The sequence below is a fragment of the Anopheles gambiae genome, chromosome 3 (assembly GCF_943734735.2).
Source record: "Anopheles gambiae chromosome 3, idAnoGambNW_F1_1, whole genome shotgun sequence".
Classification (NCBI taxonomy): domain Eukaryota; kingdom Metazoa; phylum Arthropoda; class Insecta; order Diptera; family Culicidae; genus Anopheles; species Anopheles gambiae.
In genome coordinates this window covers 81,610,281-81,636,234 of record NC_064602.1, presented here as the reverse complement: position 1 = coordinate 81,636,234, position 25,954 = coordinate 81,610,281, and the positions used below count along the sequence as shown (strand labels likewise).

The window sequence follows — 25,954 nt, the reverse complement described above, 5'->3', positions numbered from 1 at the left end:
TTCTCTCTTGCTATCTCTCTTTCATTTTCTTTCTCTCTATTTACTCTTCATCATTTCCTTCCCCTTCATCAACTGTCCTTTAATTTGTCTGCCATTTTCCTTTCACAGATACGATAACATTTAAAACGTGTATAGGAATCGATAACATCTAAGCGTCGGTGTACTCATTTTGTTCCCACGAGATTCGTTTCATGTCTGTTGCAGTTTTAAATTCTATAAAATTCCTACCATGCACACTCCCTTACCGCATATCCGCACCTCACACACACACATAAACGCAATTCCCGCATCACGCATTTTCCGACCACCCACCGGAAGCATACACCGTTTACGCAAATGCAATCCTTGGCCTTGGACGAACCTCTTCCGCCCAGCGTTGACCTTTGGGAGAGTGTTCTGCCATCGGTGAAGCTGCCATACATAAAATAGCGCCAGTTGCAAGACCCAGAAGCCAAATGACGCAGTTTTTTTGGTATAAAAAACGGGAGACAGAAGGAGGAAATTAAAGAAATAAAACTACACATTTCATGCACAATTTCTCACAGTTTAAAACCTGAAGGTGTGTGTGTGTGTTGAAAAAATCACACAAATATAATGCAACTCACTCTCGAGCGGATGAGCGATATGGTGTGAGTGTGGACTTTCGGAGCACTTTAGTTAACACCAGTGCGACAGGAAATGAAATTTAATTCGAAAAAAGAAAACCGTTGGGTATGTAAGAAGCTTACCGATAGTGAAATGCCTTCCATTTACGGTGCGGTGGATCTTAAACACGCTCGAGAAGGGTTGCTTCGCCCGCTGGAATGCAAGCGGAATGTGCACTGAGCGTAGAAATGTGAAGTAGATCGTGTAGAAATGCAGCCAAGCTTACTTGCATACATGGCAAAAAGGATTATAGCGCAGGCGGATGCTGTCCAGTACGACTTGCGCTGCATTTTTGAGCTTTTGAAACGTTTAAAGAAAAGCTGTGCGAAAGCTAAAGGAAAAATTAATCTCCATCTCTCACGTTGGAGAGAATGGAGTGCAGAAAAAAACGAACAAAAAACTGAGATAAGCTTGTCGTGAGAAATATTTACAGCACAGCGTATCCCTTCTCTTCGGGCAACGCGCTTTTGTGAATTATAACAAACAGTTTCCGTTTCCGGTGACGGAGAGTTTTTATCGCACCCACCCCAACACAGTAACCATAATCTGTTTCACTTTCCCAATTTCAATTCGAAATAGGATATGATTTGTTGTTTGTTTTGCACAGCCTGAGCTCATCCTGACTTTCTCACACTTCCTACACTGCTTGAAAGCAGTCCCTTACCGTCCGGAAAACGGCACAAACAGATTTAAAACTTTTGGAAATGTATCATTGCGTTTCTCGCGTATTTGCGTGTTTTCTTTCCCTTTCAAGTTTCCATGCGATCTCGTCTGTCGTTTTGTAGTAGCGTAGACTCCCATTTACGAGCAGAAAACACGCAAACACACACAAACAGTAGCTCAACTTGTTACGACAGCAATCATCGAGAGTATTTATGGAGGAAAGAAGTCAGATAGAAAAGAAACAAAATGCAACAAAATGTTCCTCCTCGTTCAAGGTCACCAGAAATGAAGCTGCCATCTAATTTTCACCTTCACGAGTCAGTTAATTTAGATTTAAAAAAAAACCTTTGCTATGTTAAGCAGTAATGAACTGTAATGGGAATGGATGTTGCTTCTCATTTCTCATTTCAAAGAAAGTGAATCTGCGGTGTGAAACTGTATGAAGAAAGGGAGCAAAAATCACCTGCGATTCAATATTCAACGTACCAAACGGCAGAGAATAATTTTATTTTCCCGCGCCGCTGTTTGCATACTTTACATTCACTTGGTGTCACTTCTTTGCCTTTGCCTGTGTGTATGTGTATGTGTGTGGACTATTCACACCACTGACACATTATTTGGCGTTAAATAAAAAATGCAAAAAAGGGAAACCAAACCTTCCAACCAAATTATTTCTTCACTTTCCTTTTCAACGTTTTTTTTCACCCGGTTTTAGCTCACAACAGCTGCTATAATTCCTGCCTTGCCTGCACTGGTTTTTGGAATGTGTCGTGCCCTTGCCTCCGGACACGGGCTACATTCTTTCCTTCCATTCTTCCAAAAAGTCAGATAAAAGGGAAAATCAAAAAACCACAACCATTTGGAGGCAAAGTTTTGCCATCTGCACCAACGCGCGCTCGGCACGTGCCGTACCGTACAAATCACATTTGGCACGCTGGTGTGATTGTGTGAGCTTTGATCTTAGCCCGCCGGCTAAGAGAAAAGCGCAGGTAGTACACGTTGGCCAAAACGGAAACTTTCACACCGTAATCAGCTTTCTGATTACGAAAAGCAGCAGGGCCAGAAGGGTATTTCTGAATTTCAAATACCAAAAAATAATCTGAACCACGCTCAAATAGGATGTAGCGCCATTGTACCAGGAACAGAAAGTTTACAACATCGTGTGTGAAGGAAGGAAAGTGTTCAGAAAATAATACCAGCAGCATTTTACGACACTTAAGTGAAGTGGATCTACTACTTTGGTGCTTGAAAAACGGGGCAACCAGGTCGGGTTGGTTTCGGTTTTATCGTTCCTAGGAAAATTGGATCGTGCAGGGAACAATATTTCGATTTCGTTGAAATGTTTTTTTAACATCCATCCGGGGAATTGGAGTGTGTGTGTGACCTTTTTGATGCTTTTGAAGCGATAAAAAAATTAAGCCCCCTTTTTTGATGCGCTCGATGGAGAAGCCTGGTGCTTCATAGCAAAAAAGCTCAACGGAAAGCTTTCGGAAAATTTAAAAAATTAATTGTTAATAAACTTTAAAAATAATTAATTTTGTTAGTTTATATAATTTTAGATGTTTGAAGACATTATATTTGAGATTAATGTTTGCTTTCAATCTCAAAATTATGCTTGAAAAGAAGCTCCAAAATGAATTATGTTAGCAGCAGCACAGAACACTCTATATTGAATGTTCCTCTTCGTGGAAACATGTTCTCTCTACGTTCAAACGAATTCATCCATTGAATTTAATTAAAATCAAATGCACTCAATGACTTCTAACCATTGTCAAAGGCAACGATAATGTCACCCCACGCTTCCAACGCAAAAGCTCACCTCCATAAATGCTCTCTAATCGAATTAAACTTGAAGCGCGAATAATGCACACCGAAATTCAGAGACATTATTTTAACCTTTCAGCACCAGCCCAACAATGCCACACTGTTCGACAAGCTAAAGCAACTTAATGACAACGCTTCTGCTTTTACTCTCCTTCATAAAATCTTTATCTAATGGCTGTATGAACATTTATCACACGCACACACACACACACACACTTTCACACACTCAGTGTCATTTAAACAGCCAACGATTCGAGCGACCAGAATCGAGCCAGTAAAAATGGATGAGAAATAATAAAGTATAAGAATCAAAACCGATGCCGAGACGGTACGTGGCCCTTGCCACCCCGGAGGCAAGCAGGAGCTTCGGCGTTCACTGCTTTCTTCTCAACGCTCGGTGGCATTGTTGTTGTGTTGCTGCCGGCGACTTGAAGGAGGATGATGATGATGATGGCAAGTGAGAGTGGCCCATTCGCATACACGCAGCCAGTAAAGTGACACATTATTGACGTTAATGACATTAAGAAGAACAGCGGTGTAGCCTGCAGAAAGAGACGCTACTAAAGTGCACACATTAAGTATTGTGACTGTTTGGGATGGAGGAGGAGGGGGGGGGGGGACAGGCAAGCAAGAAAGTGGCCTTTCAATTCTCTTGTGAGCGAGAAGAACGATGATTTGATATCGGGGATGAAGCTGAATGGATGAAATGAAAATACGCAAAAAGTCCGTTAATCAAACACGAAAGGTTAATGAAACGTTCTGTGACATCGAGCTATAATGGTAACCAAATATAATGAGAAAAGTGAGAACAAATGACACCATGGTACACAACTATTGCATGTACCTTTACTTACAGCTCAGCGTTAATTGAAGTCATTTAGCACTTCACCAGTTTCGCAACGTCTAACGACGTTGGAGTAATGCTTTTATGGTCACCTGTCTATCAACTGCTAATCAGCAAACGCTTCAACCGCATTGGTGCATGCGTACCAGCACCATTACACAGCCCCAAGCAACCAAGTACACATGCTGGAAAACCTGACCGACTCGGTCTACAAAATGTACCACGCGGCGCTGCGATGAATAACGCTTTCGCCCACGCCGGCAAACGCACCCAGCACCCACATCATGGGTTTGGAGCAGGAAAAAGTGCCATTTATCCAGTTGATTACAGCCGGAAATGAAGCAAAAACTTGAGCATGCTCCCTCCTTCCGAAAACGTGTGACGGTGTGTGTGTGTGTGTTTGTGAATGAGTTAAGTGGGTCTTTGTCTTTCCACTCCCTGGCTAATCGCAATTATTCGCTTCCCGTTCCCCTTAGTGATGTTGGCAGCATGGCACACACGTGTTGAGTGATGGGGCATCACAAAGCATACACACACACACTCTTGCTACTCCAGGTTAATTACTCTAGCCGTAATGGATTGTGTCAGAAAGTGCTAGTTTGGGTGCCATTTCCATGCCTCAGGTGTGCATTTTTGCTTTGTGTTGCTACTTGCTTGGTTTGTTTTACGCAACACAACATCATTTTCAGAGCTCGATCCTTAAATTCCTGATGGCTTTTTCATTCATTTCAATGCTTTATGTGATTAGAGGCCATAAAGTAGCACAATATCAATCCATACTTCAACTTGTGTTTTACACTCGTTTAGTAATATAAACACCTCACTCTTAAAGCTCCAGTTGGACACTACACTACCACATAACGCGCCGGATAAAATTGTGGTTGTGAATATGTAAAACATTTCAAGCATCAATACACTTGGCAAAATGAACTTTTTCTGAAATCCTTCCTTTAACGCCACTGACAGTGATTGACGCTTCGTTCCACTTCAGCGTCGAAGGTTGGAGTCTCTTCACTAACAAGACATGTATGGTGGCAGTGATCGCCAGTAACGGCAAAAATCAGACACACACCTGGCCACTGAACATACCCTACAAAATCGAATACATTTCTGTGCATACAAGGTTGAATTACATGCTTAGAGAAATTCAATACTGCTCCTATCGTTTTGAGGGAGTTTTGAGGAAATCAAATACATTAGTCTGTCTGTTCGTTACCGGCTGTTCGGTACAGGTCCATTCATTCATGATGGAAGAACTTACTTGCAGGAAGTTGAATTTAATTTAACGTTGAAAGTTTTCGTTTGCATATACTTGACAGAGAAAAGGATGCTTGCTCATACTACAAAAGTTGTTTGTACTGAAAAAGCTGTCTGAGTAACGTATTTCTTTATAAGTCAGCTTAAGTATTTGATTGACGGGAAAAGTTTTACCTACTTCCAGGCAAAGTCTTGCCATTCAACACAAAACTCACTTCACTGATTACATTGAATTTGTTCCCAAAAGTATTTTTGAAAGTAGTTCCTCACTCCTAAATTTATGAAAAAAAGAGGATCACTGCATCAGACCATTGATGAGAATATTAACCACGTTTAAAAGAGCGAACAGCCAACCTTCTGAGAAGGAATAGACATTTTGTAGATGAAGTGCAAGAAGCCAATTTACATCTACAACGATTCAATGATTAAACATTACTGTTTTACGCCAGACAATCAATAAAACTTGTAGTACGATTGTCGTAAAAGTAAACGGTAACGTAACACTAAAAGTGCAATCAGCATGAAGGTAACATGAAGCAAGGATAGAACAATAAAAAGCTTGAACGTACCTACTGTTTGAATGAAAAAGGGTAATCCACTATGCAGAGTAATCCACCACTCAACGAGATGTTGAGATGTAGCTGTCCCTTTTACAATCTTAAACATTGTTGTGTTAAAGCTCTGTGTGCTCCTACCTGATCCGGTACCGCTGCTAACCCATAAGCCAACAGGTGAACTTAATGAGAAGCCATGTGTCAAAACCAAAGCCAGCACTGTTGTTGCACAACTCCTTGACAGCTTCATCTTGTTGTAGTACCACTGGGTCAAACACGCTGCCTGTAAACTGTAAAGTGTGCTGCGGTGGGCAACCGTACGAGGGCCGGAAGAATGTGCGGGAAACCTTTTACCTCTTCTACCTCACGTTCACTTCCCTCTTCCTCTCTCTCTCTCCCTCCTTCTCTCAGGTAACGCTCAATTCCACTGATAAAATCCTTCTGAATCCTGGAACTTGTTTTCCAAGTTCCACCGCACTTGGAGTCACGGTACTAAACGCCGGGTACAAACAGTGTACAGTGAGATGGGAAGGTAGAGGAGCGATAGAAACACAGCAACAAACTTGGAGGAGGTACTTTGGAGATCGGAATCACATACACGCAAACACGCACACACACACATACGAACACATCCACACAGAGAAAGAGAGAGATAGGAAAAGAAACACTCATAAGCCTGTGCCCCGTTTAGGCGACGATGGTGTCCTTGTGAGTGTCACCGTTGGCGGTGCTATTAGCGACAGCGGCAGTGTTGGATGCGCTTATAACTGTACCGTTCACTGGGCCGGCGCTCTTCTCCCTGCTCTCGCCCTCCTCCGGCTCGTTTGCCTCGTAGTCTTCGTAGTCGTCCGTGTCCTCGTCCGCTTCCGGCGCCCCGTTCTCCGGCCCGTTGTTGGCTCGCTTGCCGCTCGCACGCTTCTTGCTCCGCCGGCGCCCATCCGTCTTGCCCTGGCAGTCCTCCCTGGCAGTCTTTGCCGCACAGTTCCCGTTCCTGTCTGGCAGGCCGTCCTTCTTCCGGTCCGCCGTCGCCGCCGGGCCCGACGGCTGCAGGTCAATGGTGTCCAGCCCACTGCCCGACCCGTTCCCGTTGCTCTCCGCTATCGCGCGCTCCTCGAGGCTCATCAGCAGCTGCTCCTTGGCGTTCTCGCACAGCCGGAACGTTTCCAGGAACTCGTTCAGATCGACCAGCCCGTCCTTGTTGATGTCCATCATGCGACACATGTCGAGCAGCTGTTCGTGCGTGTTGTGCGGGAAGTGGCGCCGCAGCAGCTCGCACGCCTCGCCGAACTCCTCCAGCGAGATCTGGCCCGAGTTGTCCTTGTCCAGTATGCGGAAGATCGCTTCCAGGCTGCTCTTGTTTTTGTACAGCGATTCCGCCACGGAGGTGGTACCGTTTTGGGCCGATTTCTGATGGCCCAGCGAGCAAACACGCACCCGGAAATGAAGAAAGGAAAGATGAAATTACACTTCGGGACGCTACCAAATTGTTTTGGTGTATCGTTTGTTTGTCTGGAGGGAGGTGGGGAGGGGGGGGAGGGTTGTAAGCAATCGCACCCGAGGCGGTACAGTGTCATTTGCAAATGGAGCCCGATAGCTTGTGGTACGGTACCGATCGACTTGTTTTGTGTCGTGTGCGAGTGACATAACGCACTGACACGAATGTAGTACACCGGCGGATGGTATAGTCAACCGAAGGAATGATACTCCACGCTGTCTATATTCTTGGTGGGGGCATTTGTAATAAAGCTAGTCATACCCATCCCTCTGCTGTCCAAGTCGTCTATTTCTGGAAAGCTATCGGATGATTATGCTGTCAATGTAGGCATAGGACTTTTTATGTCCTTTGCGAGGGGAGGGGAGGGGATAAACCGATATGATCGCTTGTGCTGCTCGTAGAATGTACAAATAATGATACAATTACGCACTCATTGTTACGAGATCCACAACAAAACCGTCAATTATTATGTCATTCGATGCCTGTTGAAGATTTCACTCATTTATTGCTCCATTTAATTCCTGCCTCTTTGCTTTTTTTTAATCATTTTATTGGTAATCAATGGATTGTGTTATTCTTTTCAACTATTCAAATTGGTGTTAGACTTTTGGCAGACAATGGTACGAAAACGTACTCGTGTGTCTGGGATACTCTGAGTTAGAAAAAACGTTCTTAACATATCACATATGCCAGTATTCCTAAAATATATAAATTCCCAACTATGAAGGCCAAACCTAATGCTGATTTTAGAGTTTGATAATAATTAACGTCTAAAAAGCATGAAATCTATTCTTAATCATCATCATTAAAATAACTCTGTTTTCATTTAATTTATCAAAACAAACTTGTACTAAGTAGGTCATTACAAGTATCCTATAAAAATCATAAACAAAATAAATACTTCAATTTCTTAAAATAAAAACCATAAATTTTGAATGTATACCGGCAAACCATTTTAAAGATATCATTTATACAAAAATTCTAATCTACCCACAGCGATCTAGCCTTAACTCCCAAATGGGGCTATCCCACGACTCATCGCATTCCTTTCTACATCAATACCCACTTCAAAAGCCGGCCTGTTTTCATGCCGGCGCGATAACCCGATCTCGGTTAACCGAAATGATACCGCCATTAACGTCAACAGCCCCATCGCAAGCAGTAACGATGATTGACGGAACCGGCGAAGTCCCGGTACCAGCTGGCATCAAACGGCGCTCGGGTTTGACTTACAAATTTAAGCCCCAGCCCGGATCTCGCGGGAAACAAACAACCCTTCTCTTTTCTCTCTCTCTCTCTCTCTCTCTCTCTCTCTCTCTCTCTCTCTCTCTCTCTCTCCCATATGTCCACAAAAGCGCAACATCATCGTTTGAAATGTTACAAAATTAACCACCACCTTTCACCGCAGCACGTCAATCTACCGCATCACGCAGTGAGATACATTCTTTAACGTTTACTAGCCTCAAGCCGCATCTCTAAACCATTGACCTAGTAGCTATATCCCCGGGTATTTGTAGTCTTTTTGCTTTCATTTTTTTTGCGATACTTACGAATGAGTCCGTGTCGAGTAGGTGCAGCGTCTTCCGGTAGCTGACTTCCGTCACCGTTGCGACCGTACTGGCAGTGGGATTATCGGCGGGTGCAAGCTTATCCTTCAGCATTCGCCACGGCAAACCGAGGCTGGTGGCGCTCTCCAGCGCCTCGCACCACTTGGCTAGCGGCAGCACACCTGCGGACGAAGAACGAATGCGAAATGGATGCAATGGAACGGTTCCAGAAATAACTACAGATCCAAGATGAATGGTCGGCAAGGTGTGGCAGGTGTTCTTGCTAATGGTATCATTAACAGTGCCGGGGATGATGCTAGATAAAAGCGAGGACGTTTGAATTGTTTCGAAGCTTTTTGCCACCATCGCACCAAGATGCAGCTGGAATTGGGGCTGGAAACGCTGCTTGTTATATTGAGATAAATATAAATCGTCCTAACGACATTGTCGGTGCCGTTTCCTAGGAGCATCTCCAAGAATGTGACTTCAGTTTTTCTCCTTTTTCGTAACGAACTTGACATTAAAAATATAAACGAGGTGCAGAATGAAATGTCTCGACTTTCCTTTTTTATGCGTAGCCCATAATACAAACAGATAATGAGGTACGAAATCTCGTCCCGACCTTTACGCGCTACGGTTAAGTGCAACCCTGGTAAACGACGTACTCGCTGGACAAATAACTCTACCAGTGTAGGCGAGCAGCAAAAAAAGGGACGAGAGACAGTAACAAGTAACTGCATCAAACTGCCACAAAGAAAATGAACCGTACTAAATCGCATCGACACGCCAAGCTTGCAGAGGTAACCCTTTTTCCGCCGCTTCTACGCACGAGAACGAGAACCACGGGAAATGATTTAGCAATGAGGTTGTTTCATCGGTCGTGGTTGGCTTCTTCATGGGACGAGTATCAAGGCTTCCCTTCACATCTCCTCCGGGAGGGGTTTGCAAGCAGCAAGAAAGACACACTCACTCGGTGACTACCGAGGTTCTAGTCTTCGACGCTGATGGAAATTTTATGATCTCTCCCAGCTCCCAGTACGGTTCCTAGATCCTACGGTAATACATTGTCGCCGATGGGAGAAAAAAACCCGGACAAACGAGGAACGAACGAGTGGACGGGCAACTCTTGCTAACTGTTTGTACTTGTGCGCCTTCCGTCCGCAACAAAATAAAGCTGCTAAAGAGCGCAAAAAAGTTAATAATGGTTCTGTGGAGAGGAAAAAAAAGGTTCAAAATGCCCTTCCCATGGTGTTGTGTGTTCCAAACGGGACACCACCACGAAGCTGGTTGCAAACCTTCCAATGTCGCTGGTCTAGCAATTTCCGGCGAAAGTCATAAAATTTCTGCCGAATTAAGCAGAAACCCCCGGACTGCGGACAACCCCAAGAGCGGGAGATGGTGTCGCAAGGAAGGAATGCGTATTTTCGGGTCCGTTGTTTGTTTATTTCTTGCTACACTACACTACGCTGCTTCTGCAGTAAGTTCCAAACAAGAAACCTCCCCCCTTCTGCCTCCCAAAACCCGGTCAGGTGTAGATTACGACAACGTCCAGCCGGGTGTCCAATGACCCTCCGAGCCGTCGCAGCCATCGGGAGAGGGATTATGTTTTATTTTCTCATCCACATTATTCATTTCACCGGGACGAGCAGCGGGATTTACACGAACACAGAATCCGGCTGGAGGTATTTTGTCGACCTACCGAACAGCACCTTTTTCTTCAACCGAATGACGAATGACGCATCTTTGGTAGCGTTTTCGCGCCCATTTTCTGACCATGGAGTCTGCAGTCCAGGAAGCTTTCCAACTCGAATTCGCTTCAAGATGGTTGAAAATGACATTTTATCGACAATCATAAATTCCGCATGCCTTTTTCCTCTTCCTGTTTCGTTCCATTCTCCCTCCTCGAGTCTTGAAGGCATCAATTTTGAGATACCCGTTGCCCGTCCGCGCGATAGCTCCGAACCAATCCCTTCAGGGAAGAGGGAAGTAACTCAACGGGGAGTCGGAATGCTTCAAGTTTTTGTTCGATGTAACACACACACACACAAGAACAAAACGACCGAACTATCACATTGCCGAAGCGACGGGAAAAACCCTTGGTGCGATAAATCTTTTCAATCCTGTCCTCAACATGTCACGTCCTGCCGTTTAGGTAATCTTTTCTTCTTCATTGGATGTACCGGGACATTCGGACGACTGGAGAGTCAGCTTGCTGTTTTTGTGTGATGATTCTCTCTCTCTCTCTCTCTCTCTCTCTCTCTCTCTCTCTCTCTCTCTCTGTAACACACACAGGCACACAAACACAAAGCACGGAAAGATATCACAGTCCACGAACAAAAAGGGCCAGCCCAAGCTCGTTGGGATCTGGTCCTGTTTGGACACTATCGGCGGAACAAAACGACGACCGCCCTGAGATGAGATAAGTCTCGTAAATATACGTTGTACTACTTTTTGTTCCTTCTTCTGAGCGGTGCTAACCACCGTGACGAGAATGTGAATCTCGAACCCATCCAATAGCTGCCATAAACTTGTGGCTTTACACGATAATGCCCCGGCACCGCTGACACTGACAGGCTCGCACAGCTCAGCCGTATCCGTTCCACCTTGGCTGAATTCTCCCCTATCTCGTTTCTTCCCGACCTTCCCAGCCTTATGTCGCTGATTGCACTGATTACGGGCGAGTCTCCTCCTGGCCAACACTCCCCTACTTACCCTTGTTTTCCGGATCGCGCGACTTGAACTCCCGCTCCAGCTCTATCCGCCGCTCGCGCAGCTTCGCTGCCAGCTCCCGCAGGGCCGAGCTTTCCACCAGCCCCACCCGCTGGCGGAACGTGAGCTTACGCGTTTTGGAGGCGGCCGCCGTGTACATCACGAAGTGCGTGTCCAGCTGCGGATCCAGCTTCAGATAGGCACCCTTGTTCGAGCCAATCTCGTAGTAGTTCGATGCGGAGAAGATAGTAATGACCTGTGATGGCGAACCAGAGACAGAGAGAGGGAAAATCAATCAACCAACCTTCAGACACTTCAGATTTCCGATGTACCGCGCCGCACGGTACCTTACCTTGCCACCGTGCATGATCTCATGCCCGTCCGGTTTGCATTCGTGCGAGCGGACGAGATACTGGAGCTTGTAGCGCTGTAGGAACTTGCTAGTGACGTCCGGTCCGAAGTAGGTGCCCGCTCCGCGCAACGAGTTCGGCCGGCAGCCCTCGGTGTGCTGCGGGTCGCTCCACAGTATGTCGAACACCTTGCAGGGTGAAAGATGAAACGCTTTTTTTCAAAACAAAACGCAGTGCGGTAAAGCGGTAAAATTGTGCGATAAAACCATCCGCACGCTGCACGGTACGTTCGATTGCACAATCATAATCAAGATGTTTTGCCTTCCTTTCACCGCCCGCCAAGTGAGTTGATTAAATCGACCGTAACGGGCATACCGGGTTTGCTAGATTGCCCACAGGAAAGGGATAAAGCGAGTGAACGGAGTTTGCACATCATCAAACGTGTGTGTGCGTATGTGGGTAGACGTTGCAATAAATATGCAAATAACGCCAGCATCAGCGGGAAGCTGCCGGTAGACGTCGCACTGCATCGTGAAAATCTCCAAACGCAACGGCTAATGGAACCTCGACACAAACATGCCCACTCATCATCCTGCACTTTCTGGTTATGCATGCATACTTGCATGTATCGTAACACAGTAACCACGGCCATGATTGCGACCAACGACAAAAGACTCCGACCTGGGGGTTTTGTAATGCAACACACTGCACAAAAGCACACAACTGCAAAAACTGCACGAGAAACAGACGGGGCAAAGAGCAAATGGTTGTTTGCATTGTACATCATTTTTGTGCTTCCGCTTCCGGGAGCTCGGACTCGTTTAACCTCCTCACACACGCCCGGGATGACACACCCGGGAGCAAAGTGCATTTCCCTGACACCTACAATAAAGTACCCGGTTATCAACACGCGGGACCAACGTGGGCTCACTTGTCCCTTTGGCGGACACCGTTCGGTCTATTTGTTCTGTTCTGTGTGTCCGCAGTTCCAGTTCGCCAAACGGTGCACCAACTGTATGTGTATGTGTGTGTAAGTGTAATTGTGCAGAACATGCTTTCCCCATTTCACACATCGTAATGGTGGGGTTTTGTTTTTAATGGAAACAAATGGGAAAGTGCCGGATTGTGTGACTGTGTTATTAATTTTGCGCCTCAACTAATGCCAATGACCGCGTTTCACGGTGTATTTAGCAGGGATTGGTTTATATTCACGTAAAAAAAATGTTGTGGCATGCTACTTGTGATTGAGCTACTCCGAAGTGATTGGATCGTTTGTCTATCGCAACTTATACGCTTATGTTAGATAAATGTTTCGAAAGCTTTCAAACTAAGCTTTACAGCTTATGACAACTTAATCAGCTTTTGATTGTGACCCCTAAAATCCAAAAATCCCTATTTACATGTACCAATTAGTAAATGAATTAGAGAGCTTCTTTCAAACAATCACCTATTTTTCTTTGTAGCTCAATGATTTGTAAACTAAATAGAAACTACTACACATTCACCAGCTATTTTAACTTTTCCCATCCCATTTATTGCTCTATTACTAACAAGTTTAACAAATTAAACTCTCCAACTAAAGTCCCCCAGGAACATTGATAATCTAATCAAAAGCTTACTGTGGCTCTTTCCATCAGGGTAAATGTCATCCTCGTGCGGGTTACTACGAATGTTCAGTACCAACAATCAATTGAATCGCATAACCGCTTAGCCGAGGAAATTAATTTGGACCTTTGCATAACTTAAACTGGCTCCCTCTGTCGTACGCGGACGGGTGTCCAAATTTACATTGGATAACTTTTGCCTACCAAGCGGCATTGCCAGGAGCATGGCACTCAATTGGCACGGGAACGGATACCCAACCTAATCTCACTGCAAATAGGCTGCTCCCCGAAGGCTGCTGGTACACAATTAAAACTTTCCCTACACGCTCCATGCTTTTCGTGCTGCTGATCGTGTCTAATCCGTGAGCTAGGTACGGATTTGCGCTCCTGCAACCATGTCCGGGGTGTGATGAAAAGTTTGTAACCCAACGAAAGATCATGGGTGGTTTTGGTAATTTAACACACATAACGAACTGAGGTTGTGCTGTGATGAAATAAACGCGCTTGGGGAATGTATCACCCATGCGATAACAAAATTAGACGTAATTCTAGAAACAGGCACCTTCCACATCGAGAATTCGCAAACAATTTTCAGGCAATGTCGTTAGATATACTCTATGCAAATGTATCTCAATGTCAATTTAACACATGTAAATCGTGCTTCAAAGCATATTGTTAACTGCCTCCCAGATTGTCTTGTCATGTTCCAGAATTGTCCAGAGTTGCCCCAAGCCAAAGACCTAATCAATGTCACATTAGCAAGATAACGGTGGACAATGTGCCAAAGTAGCTGTCAAATCAATCTATACTCGATTATAGGCAGTAAGTCAAATTCACCCTGACCTGACCCTGATGACCCTAACCTAGCCATCCGTCCCCCAAAACGAAGGTTAAAACGAATCCAACGATGATAGGCTGATATTGCTTCCCCAGACCGACAGTCGCTATTATTGCGATAATCAATTACCTGTTTCCATTCCACCTTATCGATGATTTCAGCGCCCGGGGCGGTACTTTCAGTGATGGGCGGCCGCAATAGTGATATATACTATTGATATGCATCGGGATGTCCATCGTGAGCGGGGTTGGGAAAGATAGAATGAAACGGGAATTAGTTCGAATGATGGTCAAACATGCAGCACACCACCAGCTCACCTTTCCACGGTCCAGGCTGCGGATGAGATCGAGATCGGTCGAGTCGGAAATGCCGCCGTGCACGACCAGCACACGGTTGTTCACTATCGTCCCCAACGGAAGCCACCGGTACACCTCGTCGATGAGCTTCAGCAGTCTTTCGGCGTTGTGTTTGTACTTCTGGTGCACCTCCCGGATGAAGCCGTACCGGGCGTTCATCACCGTGTCCTCGTGGTTGCCCCGGTTGAGAAACACGCCGCCCGGAAACACCAGAAACGTGCAGAGCAGCAGCAGCAGCACCTCCAGCCCTTTCTTACCCCGGTCCACGAAGTCCCCATTGAACACGTACGGGTTCTCTGGCGATGGCAGTCCGTTCTGGAAAAGCGGCACAGATGAAAAGGGCTGGTATGAGTTGACGATGTAAGAGGATTCCTTTGGAGCTTCGTTTCGATTTTCTACTCAATCTCAACTCAACCGTTGTACACACGGGCTCCCCAAATATGCAATAATGCAATTCTGAAGCAAATTTATTCGGGGAAAACTTTTCTACGGGCACCGTAGTTGCCTTTCTGCTTGTGACACTTGGGATCGATTCTGGGTGCATCGAGGCGAGACGTTGTTTACATTGAGCATGGGAAATTGAACGGTACAGCAATGTGCAGACAACATTTCATACATGGAATAAATTACATTTTCTGTGTTTTTGCTCGTTGAGTTACCGAGATAACGAATCTTCTTCCTTATGATTCCCTTCTCAATTCCCTATCTGAATTTTATGCATCGTCTGTTATCTGACACGTGCTTATAAATAAGCATCCTTCAATAACAGATATTGAACATAATTGGGGTTTGACATAATATCCCCCGTTTTTATCCTGGTCACGGCACCAAATATATCCTACACTAAATAAACAAATAAACTATCTTCCTGTGATCCAGAGCCAACTTCGATACCCCAACTCATCTCACCTTATGAAACACGACCAGCAGATCGTCCAGCTTCCCGTGCAGATCGCCACAGATCGTCACCTGTTTGGAGATGGCGGTCGACGCCTGGTTTAAATTTGGCAACCGTTTCAGCTTCGACGTCGCTTCCCGCAGTATCCCCGCCACGTACTTCGCGTGCAGGCGGTTTTTCTTCTTCCGGAACAGATCGATGATCACCTCGAGCTCCTTCTTGTCGAGCGGGAACTTGATATCTGGCCCTTGGTAGCCACGCTCCGGTCCGGTAATACCCTCGTCGGCTAGATCGTCCGATTCGTCGGAAAATTTCATATTCAGTGCCTCTGTTGGTGTTCGTGGTGGTGAGGGTGATGGGTGGGTTTAGTGTCGGTGTACGTGTGTGTGTGTGTGTGTGTGCAGATATAGATATGTGATTGTGTTCATTGTAACCGTGTTGCCGATAGCCAGTGGAAGCCGGAAGGTTTGTTATGGACGGTTTAATTGAGGTGAAGTTCAGGGGAGGTTAGGCACCAATGGTTATGGCAATGAAGTATGATTTTGCCAGCCAATTGCGGGATGGGACAGTAGTTTGTTAGCATGTAATTTGAATGATCAACAAAGATTATTCAAACCAAAGAGAACGAGAGAGAAATAGAGAGAGAGAAAGAAAACAACCGGGGATCAAGAGAAGGTGCAGCCAATGGGTGATTGGAAAGGCAGGTGTAACCACCAAACCAAAAGTGTATTTTTTAAAGATTTTTAATGGATTATTAAAGCATTAACAAATGTGTAAGTAAATGGTGAAAATATCAGAAAGAGACACAAAAGTAGATCAAAGTGAAAGCATCAATCCAGTAAGAAAGAGAGAGACAGTTAAAAAGGTGAGAAAGAGAGTGAGAGAGAAAGAGAGAGAGAAAGAGAAAAAGAATAAAAATAAAACCAGACCAAACAAAATGTCAGGTTTTATGAGGATTGCGAACAAATGATCGTTTGTTTTTTTTTTTAATATTATTGACTCGTGGATGAGATTTTGGTGATTTTGCTTTTATGCTTTGTTGCTAGGCTGAGCGTTGCTGTGTTTTTTGCTGAAATCGCTTCTTGCTGGTGTTTTTTTTTTTCGGGCGTCCTAGTCCTCGTTTATGCTTGCAGTAAGATAGTTTTCGTCATAAAACCGTGCCAGCGAGCGTTTCTTTTTTTCAAGCATTTCAAACAAAAACAGGAAAATCTCTTTTTCACACGGTGGAGCAGCACACGGGATCAAGAATGCACGCCGGGATTACCTGCGGACGACGAGCGGGATGTGTTTTGCGAGTCCAGCGGACGTCCGGCGGTCTCTGGAATGTGCGTAAGTAGTGCGTTGAAAAAGTTGTACAGCTGAAAGTAGAAAGAGTGCAGCCAATATTATTACTGAAACTCTACATCGCCACCTGCCAAACACACTACGGACTACGGGAAACTCAACACCATCGTTGCAATTATTGATTAATTATCGCCACGATCAATGCTGCGCGGCTACACATTGCACATTGCCACAGTTTATCCACCCCGGAATGGAGAGCGATTCGCAGCCAGGCTGCCAGCGAAGCATGCACGTTCCAGCGGTGAAACGATACGTGCAGCAGTGGTTACACAGTGTGCCCGCCGGAACGTGGCGCTTAGTGAAGTGAGTCTTAATTCAAAATCAATATAGCGCCTCGTTCCCGTGGCTTCGATGCATGCGGCGCTGGTTGCAGCGCTGTCGGTGAGTAAATATTTGATCCACTCAGCTAAAAACCGTACTCAAGTGCAGCCAATTTCAATATTCGTACGAGTGCAGCGAGCGTGCCTGGTGGATCGTTTGATCAAAATTACCTATGAACCACACCATGTATACGGTACCATTTTCAACTGCGTTGTTAAGGTGTGCACCATACAAATAGTTATTTAATGTGAATAAAACAACAAGACAGTATAATACCATTTCAGGGCGAATTTAACATTGTATCTAGATATTATAATTTTGTATCAGCTTCGCACAGTCACTTCACTTTTAATGTTCCTTCACTGTTATTATATTTATTAACTATCTATCTAAAACTATCCCAAAAGGTGAAATACAGAACTTGAACAAGGCTCCAGCCCTACCAAATGTAAACAGATGAAGTTCGGTACATCTCTCCAACACTTATTCCACTCTACTCACCCGTACTTGGTCCTGTTCGCCCGCATATTCGATACTCTGGAAGATGGTCCACGTGTAGCGCCGCCGAATCTCGATCCGGGCTAGAAACCGCCGATACCAGCGCTGTATAAGAATGGCCGCCTTCATTGCTGCACCACGTTACACCACGTTCGTTGAGCGAATCGGCCAAACCGGAGCATGGAAACAAATTACCAAAAAAAAAAGCACACAGAGGAAAAGTTTCATCAGATACCGCACGAAAAGGGATTAATGCGTTCGTACTCGCCGAGATACAAAACTTCTTCACTAACGATGAATAAATATGACAATTTTTTGTTGCTTTAGCTGCACATGCTTTACCTTCCTTAAAATATCCTTCCCCGTTAGTAACAAAGCAATCTTCTGACTCAAATTAAGCAGCAACAGAAGAAAAAAACATCATCCCGAAAAATGTGAATTCTATTTTCAACAGCAAAAACGCGTGCCAAAACTTGGACCAAAACTTGGGGTTCTTTTTTGTCCCTTCCCTGTCCCTTGGCGCTGCACGACATAATTTATTGAATTCATTAAACTTTCCTCTGTCACCAAGGCGAACCGTGTCGAGTGTCTGCGCTTCCTTGCTGTGTCCTTTTTTTATCAGTTTGCTAACTTTCTTATCTGCTCTAGAGATATACGCTGTCGCCCCACGCACGCACGCAAAAGGATACGGGACCCGTTTTAAGTATCCTGATTAATGATAGCACCAGCATAAATGAATCACAATTATTGATCTACGTATCGCACACACAACCAAACTTCTATTTGCAGTTTTTTTTTTGTAAATAAAAGTCACATGGTTCGATACTTACTCGCCGTCATTTGCAGGAAAGTTTTTCGGGGCAAGAAATTTGTCTAAATTAGGAACACTGCTTTGCCCCCTGCCACGACGGAACGAACCCGATGAAAAATAAACAGACCATTTCCATCAACGGCGAACCAAACCCGACCTCGGTGAAGGAGCAAATTCATCCCGACAAGATTCTAAATGATTACATAAATATTTTCTAATTTATGTCACCGAAACCGTACGCCACCAAGCAACAGGGTCGGGTGCGCGCTATCATCACTGGCCCCCCCCCCAAACCATCGTCCGTTGGCGTTTGTACCGGGACACGATTTATTGTCTTTGAGCTTCTGGCCAAATTTATTCCAATTAAAAACTCATTAAACAGGACGACCCCGAACATCTTACCGGCAGCATCCATTTCCGCAAACTAGGCAACCCACCCTTCCGGCCGAGCTCCACCGCGATGCACGTGTGATCCGCGATCTTTAGCAGCCCCCGAAACGGAATCACCCACAGCCGGCTACACACGACCATTTCTCATGCTATGCGCCATTTTCGACCCATTGCCATTACCGACAAGCATCGATGGTAGGCAGGACGGTGGACGGGTAGCATCATTATCGTTATCATTATTTTTATCGCCATCGTGTCCTACTTGACGCTCGCGTTCGCTCGGGGAAGCTCATTAATTGAGCCTACGCGCGCGCCTAAGAAACATGGCTCCGGCACACCGATCCACGTGCCGGTTATAGACGCGCACGCCACCGCTGCTGCGGCAGTGTCATTTATTTTGTCTGATGCGTGTAGAAATAATTATACCTGACGCTGGACCGGCCGGGTGGGAGGCAATTTATCCAGAGCATTCTTGTTTGGTTTTTTTTTTGTGTGCACCACCATTTGTGGCAGTTGTTGCTTCTTTGAAGCATTGCCTTTACAGAGGTAAAATAGCACCAGATGCCTTTGTCTTGCGAGTTGCTTGCCCAATGTGTAATTTGTATAAGCGATTCCTTAAGCAAAACAAACCACGCACTAACTCCATCAGCAACAAAGTTTTCCATCACTTCTAGTGGCATAATCAAGGGGGAAGCTTTTGACATTCATCAGGCTAAGTATTGCAGGGGTTTTCGTTCATAAAAAAGTCAACTTCAAGCTTTTTAGTTGACTGTTTGTAACATATGTTTAAGGTCTCACCGCCAGCTTTTTCCAGGTTGTTTCTTCTATTTTTTCTATAGAAAATTCGGTTTTGAGCAACAGTTCGATTCATGATGAAATTTAAATTTTTATTTTTATTTGAAAAAACTTAGAGACAATTTTTATGTAATGTCCCATTGTATCGTTATTTTCTCGGAGGAAATTAAAGCTACGTTTAGTGCCACATCCAGACGTATTATCACATACCTAGGCATACAATTGTGTTTTAGAATAATTCTTAGTGTAATTTAGCATAACATTGGTAGACAAAGGCGCGAGACCGTGAACGGCTACGGATACTCCTGCAGCAGACCACAAAGCGGTGAAAGTGCCAGCTAAGTAAGTAAGTCAGGAGTGAAAATTATATCTAGGGAATTTAAGTGAGGTCCTGAGACTTGATGACTGTTCCACACGATAGGACTCTTGTCAATTCTATCAAACAGACTTGATAATAAAAATTACGCATTAGAAAAAGGATACACATTCCTATGATTATACAATAAGTTCTTAACTTGATAATTCGCTTCTGAGCTTAAACCAAGGGGCAATAGCTGTCTGCAAACTTATTCAATGAACTTAAAGATTACGACAGCCCTATTTTGCTTTAGATTTCAAATGGATAGTTTAATTGTGAATGTTACATGTTAAAAAACATTATTTTCCGACTTCTTTGCTCTGTATTTTAAACGATGCGCCGTCGGCATTGAAAACCCCTGTTCTTTAAAATTGGCTCAGATGCAAATGATTTAAGAGCTGCACGATGAACTAAGAATCCATCACAAAGTTTTTCAGTTCGCTCGGTTTTGTTCTCACCAATGGCACGTACATACCATTTCCAAGAAATGGATTCAGTTTGACAAGACCACCAAATTGGCAAGTAACTTCGTCGTCCACTGAGATTATAGCAGCCCCATCTATGATCATACCGAGGTTTTCTTCAGATAAACTTTTGCTCAGCCATCGTGCCGGTACGCACACACACACACACAACACACACAAAATTTGAAAGACTAAGCGTGATGAGCTTTTGAAATATTTCTCAGAATATCACACTGTTAGTGTGCCACTAACTAATCCATTATTTCTCGTACCAAATCTCGTTGGCAAACTGTCCTCATTAGAGCGATTGTTGGGAATTCGCAAAAAAAAAAAATGGTTGAGCTTGAATTAAATTCAATAAAACTTAGATTGCTCTGCACCATTTGTCGAGTTTAGCTTAACCAGCTTGGTTTGAAGAGATTTGTATTAAACTTCTTCTTTCTTCTTTTATTGTGGTAGATTCAGGAAAAAGACATTCATTTCATAAATAGTCCTTAGGTTCACTTTCAGTACCACCAATCTACTACCTCGCGTAAGCAAGTAGCTTTTCTTAGTACACATATCGATGCCAAAAATAGTCCCACAATACATCAACTCAATGCTTGTTCATGCGAAGCTATGTTCCAGGGGTGCAAATTAAATCAATTCCCGCTATGTGCTCCTATTGATACAAGAATGAAGTAATTGCTTACACATGGATTACGCTCCTAAGCTATAAAGCTTTTCATCCCACACTCTGTGCGATTTGTTACCAGCGCGCCAGGAGATCGATTCAACCGCTTATGAATGATTCTGGGTAAGCATTTAAACCGATTTCTTTTTTGTAACCCTCCCACACGCCATCACGAACCACGGGGACAGTTCACGTAAGCGGATTAGATAGTTATACTGCGTTCCGATATTTGCCCAAAGGTAAGACGATAAGCTCTCGTGCGCTTGGGTACATGATTTTCCGCGAACGAACCAATCGTGACATGAAGAAAAGATTAAAATGAACGTTTGGAAAAGCGGCATACCTTCAAATGACAAATGGAAAAAGATTTTCAACTTATCTGCGTCAATCCTTTTTCCTGCTAACTGCAGCGACTGTGTTGGTATGCCAATATATTTTCCTTATCAACTCTTCACTCAGCAAAACCGAGCATGAACAACAAACGATAGCTTCTTAGTAAAGGTTCAAATCCTGACGGAGAACGAGAAACAAAGGAAACAGTACTCCACAAGAAAAGTTGGTTCACGGTTTTTAATTAAATCAATTGCTCTTCGTAGATATCGATTTATCACCCTGCCGCCCGTACGCTTGTCTACGGCGTACTGTGCCGGAAAAGGTCAACAAGGTTTAATTAGGGCGTCGTTCATTAGCTCCAGACAGTGATTGAAGCGTTTGTTGATCTTTTTTTTGCCACAGATAACCGTTGACACCTTTTAAGTTTTGCTCCCACTCGCTAGGTGTGCTTTTCTTTTGATGTTGAACTTTAAACCGCTCTGCTCTGTTGATTAGAGAACGGAAACGGTGAGAGAAAGTAGAAACGGTGTTGCTCATTTAAGGAGCACCCACCTATCAGATAAAGCTTGATTGCGCGTGGTATGGCGTTTTTGTTGAACTTTTTGTGCTAGGCAAACAGGTAGCAAATCTTTTTTTTCTCGTTATTGTTTGTTCATTTCATGGTTTTATTGACATCAACGGTTTTGCTGCACATAATTCGTGAAAAAAAACTTGAATTTGCTAGACAGATTGCAAGAACATCTAGCTTGTTCAAAGTTCATTTAAATGTTTATATAATAAATTAGTAATTATGCGTAAACTGATGATTAATAAAAATGCTGGTATATCAAAGTTCCATTATCATTAAGCAGCATGCAACAGTATACCCTGTGCACATTCCTTCCATCAAAAGTCCATCCATTCAATTGGTCCCAAACTGGAAAAACTTGTACACGTTCTGAGGTTTTATTTACTATTATTTAATTAAAATGCTTAAAAAGTATCAATTTTCTATTCTTATACGCAAATTATCAATTGATATCATTTAAAATAATATTGATAATCTTCTTTAATTGTGAAAACTTTACCAAAAAGCTACCATTTTTATTTGCATCTCCAATACTGTCAATATATTCAAGTATTGTCAAAATATTCACATATTCATCAATATATTCAATCATTATTGTTGAAACGTATTTGAGCTTCTGACCAAATTATTATGATTTACTTAAATTGAGTTCCAGCTTACTTTCCTGCATTAGCTTTTATACCCCCTTCCGCAATCTTCCCGTACCTTTCTTTACCTAAACCTTTAATCCCTTTTCAATGAGCAGTAAAATAAGCTGTGTTGGTGTCTCTGAGTTTAGTCAAGTTATTTTAGTTTAGTTAGGTTAGCTTAATGTCTAGTGTTTGTATAGTCAGTGTAGGCAAACCATTTAGATAAATGAAATTGAAATCCATCACGGCTATATATAAGAATTGAAAGATTTCATTGTTTTGTATTACATTCACGATTTTTTTCTTTTTCAACTGGCGAGTCTTACTATTAGGATTTTATCTGATTAAAATTTAATTTTTAAATTAACTCAATTAACTCAACAAAGTTAATACTCAGGCTGATTCATAGCACGTACAGTAGAACCAGAAAACGCCTAAGCAACCATCACGCTAAAGCTCATTTGTGTTTAAAGACCAGTATTTCAGTCCCAAAGCTACCCCGACTGACAGCATCGAATTAAATCTAATTTATGCCCCGATCGGGTAAGCTTTCCGGAAGCCATACCAACGCATTTTCGACGGTGAACGGTAAACCACTAAAGACTCTTCCTTCAAACACACACACACACATAAACTCATACACACCTCAGTGCACTGCGTGTAGCAGGAAAATGAAAAATCGAACCAAAAGCTCTTCCATTCGCTTAGTTCCATACCAAACGACCATACACTGTCTGACCACAAAACCTGAATCGGGTATCTGTGGCCCGTTTGATGGGTTCCCGAAATGGATGACCAGTGCGGTTGGGCAGCATACCGGCACTGGGCCCACAAATCGGCCCACATTCTAGGCATGCTGTAATCACTAAAAGTAAACGAACTCACCCAAGCCGATTGCCACTAAGCCCGGTACGAGGCAGTATGGGGAAACGGTCCACGTCCAAGCTACATTATGCTGTGCAAATTTCTGCAAAAACCACCAAACACCAACGCTAAATTATCTACTCGCCCATCACACTATCCGCACTTGCAAAACAAGCGGAGCGGCAAGCGAGAAGCGTCAAGGGTGTGCGCGTGTTTTTACCCACCATCAACACCACCCTGCCCTAGAATGCTGCTAAACTACCGATGAATACCAAATTATGCTAATAGTGGGTCATTACGATGCACACGCCTGACCAGGGGATAGTCATCAGCGGGCTTCTAAGAAGCGGCGTGGGGGAGAGGGGATCCAGCAGGTCAAATAATACACCAACAATGCTACCGTGGCGTATGGATACATGGTGCCGCTTCGTCTTGATAACCCTCTTTCGCTCTGTCTCTTTCTCTCTCGTTCCCTATTTAACATCGTACAATCCTCCGGAAATAAATCGGTTTCCGCCAAGCAAAAAAGGGTCGGCAAAGGATTGTGCATGGCCCGGCGAGCAATTTCAGCAAGGCACCCCTGGCACCTCACATTATTAAACCACATTTTCAAGGGGGGTTGAAACGGGACAGGCTATAGAGAAGAAGAGAGCGAAATAAAAAAAAACTTCTCCATTTACACCCAACACACTCGTAAAAGGCAGAGAGTGGAGCAAATATTTCAACGAGAAATATAAAAAAATAACAACACACACACAGGCAAATAATAGTATGGAGGAAAGTGCTGACGAAATGCGTTCTTCTGGCGTGTCATGGGAGTCTTACTCACTTACTACGCTTCGCTCTATTTACACGATATTCTTGGATTATGCTAATTTACTGCCTGACGATAGCGCAAAACCAGCGATCAAATGGCGTTGCAGTGCAAAAATACCATGAACGGGGGTCGTATGCATTGTGTGCGATTTTGATGAGTTTTTTTGTTGTTGTTGTTGCTATGAAAAGGCTAGAAGCGCTAGATTCGCCATTCAGCTCTTTCGCATTGCCCGTGGGATTTTTTGTTGTTGCGGTTTTGCATAGCTAATCAAATGCTGCAATTTTCTAGCATATCGAGATAATGAACCTAACTCAGAATTACATACATTCAGGAAAGCGCAGGAAAGTTTTCAGAAAAGTTAACTTTTAAATTTACAAATAAATCTGTTGTTCAAGAATAATAAGAAGAGGAAAAAGAAGAAGATATCCAAAGAAATTTCAATTAAAAAACTTTAAACATTGTCTTAAACGTACTCCACTACTTGCTCGAAACATCCATTTATCTGTTTCTTGAGCGATTTGTTTAACAAAATAAAGATAAATAAGAATATAATAAAATACTCCATCAAACAAAGAGGAAACTTATGGTTACCTTTTGATGAAATTTGTCCCAATCCTAAAATACAGTCGTTTGCACCTAATTTTCGCTCTAAGGCAGCAAATTTTGGCAGTGCGCATCAATATTTGACTCTAACGCACCTATTTTTGTTTGTAAGTCATCAATTTTTACTCTTGTTGGATTCCTGATAATTTTTGAAGGTATTTGAATAGATTTTTGACAATTGGAATTTGACATCCCAAAAGCTCTACAAAAATCGTTTAATTTGATTTATTTTATGTGTAAAAAATGACAATTTATGAATTCTAAAGCCATTATTTTAGCCTGGAAATACATGCTAACTTTTTTCACTCATTTAAAACTCTAAACAATGGCATAATAAGGGTTATATTTCAAATTCTATCATTGAAATGATTAACTACTACACTTAAATTTTATAATTTTGGAACAGTTTCAGACATTACGTAAAATTTTGTAAATAAAGCAATTGACTCACAGTAAAAAAAATCATGCTTTAGAGGCAAAAATTGTGACATGCTATCAAAACTGCGTGCCTTCGAGACAAAAATAGGTTAGTTAGAGTCAAAATTTAGCGGCAACTACTGTAATACACAGAAAGCTAAGGCATCGATGGAGACGCATGGTTTTTCATAATAATCAGGATTAGCGATGTGCTGTATGGAGCGCACCCACGGCTCCGATCCGACTCCGACTATTGTTAGTTCGATTCCGACTCCGGCAAAATGGAACCACTCGATCCCCCCGGAGTCGGAGACGTTCGGAGTCGTCCGGAGTCGACCGGAGTCGTCCGGAGTCGACGACTCCGAATGACTCCGAACGACTCCGAACGACTCCGGACGACTCTGACTCCGGGCGACTCCGGACGACTCCGAATGACTCCGAACGACTCCGAACGACTCCGGATGACACCGACTCCGGGCGACTCC

At 43.7% G+C, this 25,954-nt stretch overlaps 1 protein-coding gene across 3 annotated transcripts in view; it reads right to left on the bottom strand.

Moving 5' to 3' along the window:
• Window positions 1–5,517: 5,517 nt before the first annotated feature.
• LOC1278280 (serine/threonine-protein phosphatase rdgC) overlaps window positions 5,518–25,954 on the bottom strand; it is a 46,081-nt gene continuing 25,644 nt past the window's right edge. Inside the window, exons 3-11 of one of the 3 annotated variants that reach the window (XM_317894.5) lie at window positions 17,751–17,878; window positions 16,849–16,942; window positions 15,596–15,870; window positions 14,648–15,001; window positions 14,460–14,540; window positions 11,891–12,076; window positions 11,542–11,794; window positions 8,833–9,011; window positions 5,518–7,194 (exon numbers count right to left, since the gene is read on the bottom strand). In XM_317894.5, coding sequence (XP_317894.5) covers window positions 6,475–7,194; window positions 8,833–9,011; window positions 11,542–11,794; window positions 11,891–12,076; window positions 14,460–14,540; window positions 14,648–15,001; window positions 15,596–15,870; window positions 16,849–16,942; window positions 17,751–17,878 — 2,270 coding nt within the window. In that variant the 3' untranslated portion in view covers window positions 5,518–6,474. Of the gene's footprint in view, window positions 7,195–8,832; window positions 9,012–11,541; window positions 11,795–11,890; window positions 12,077–14,459; window positions 14,541–14,647; window positions 15,002–15,595; window positions 15,913–16,848; window positions 16,943–17,750; window positions 17,879–25,954 lie in introns of all 3 variants that reach the window. The other 2 variants (XM_061656923.1, XM_061656922.1) reach the window with 2 other exon arrangements.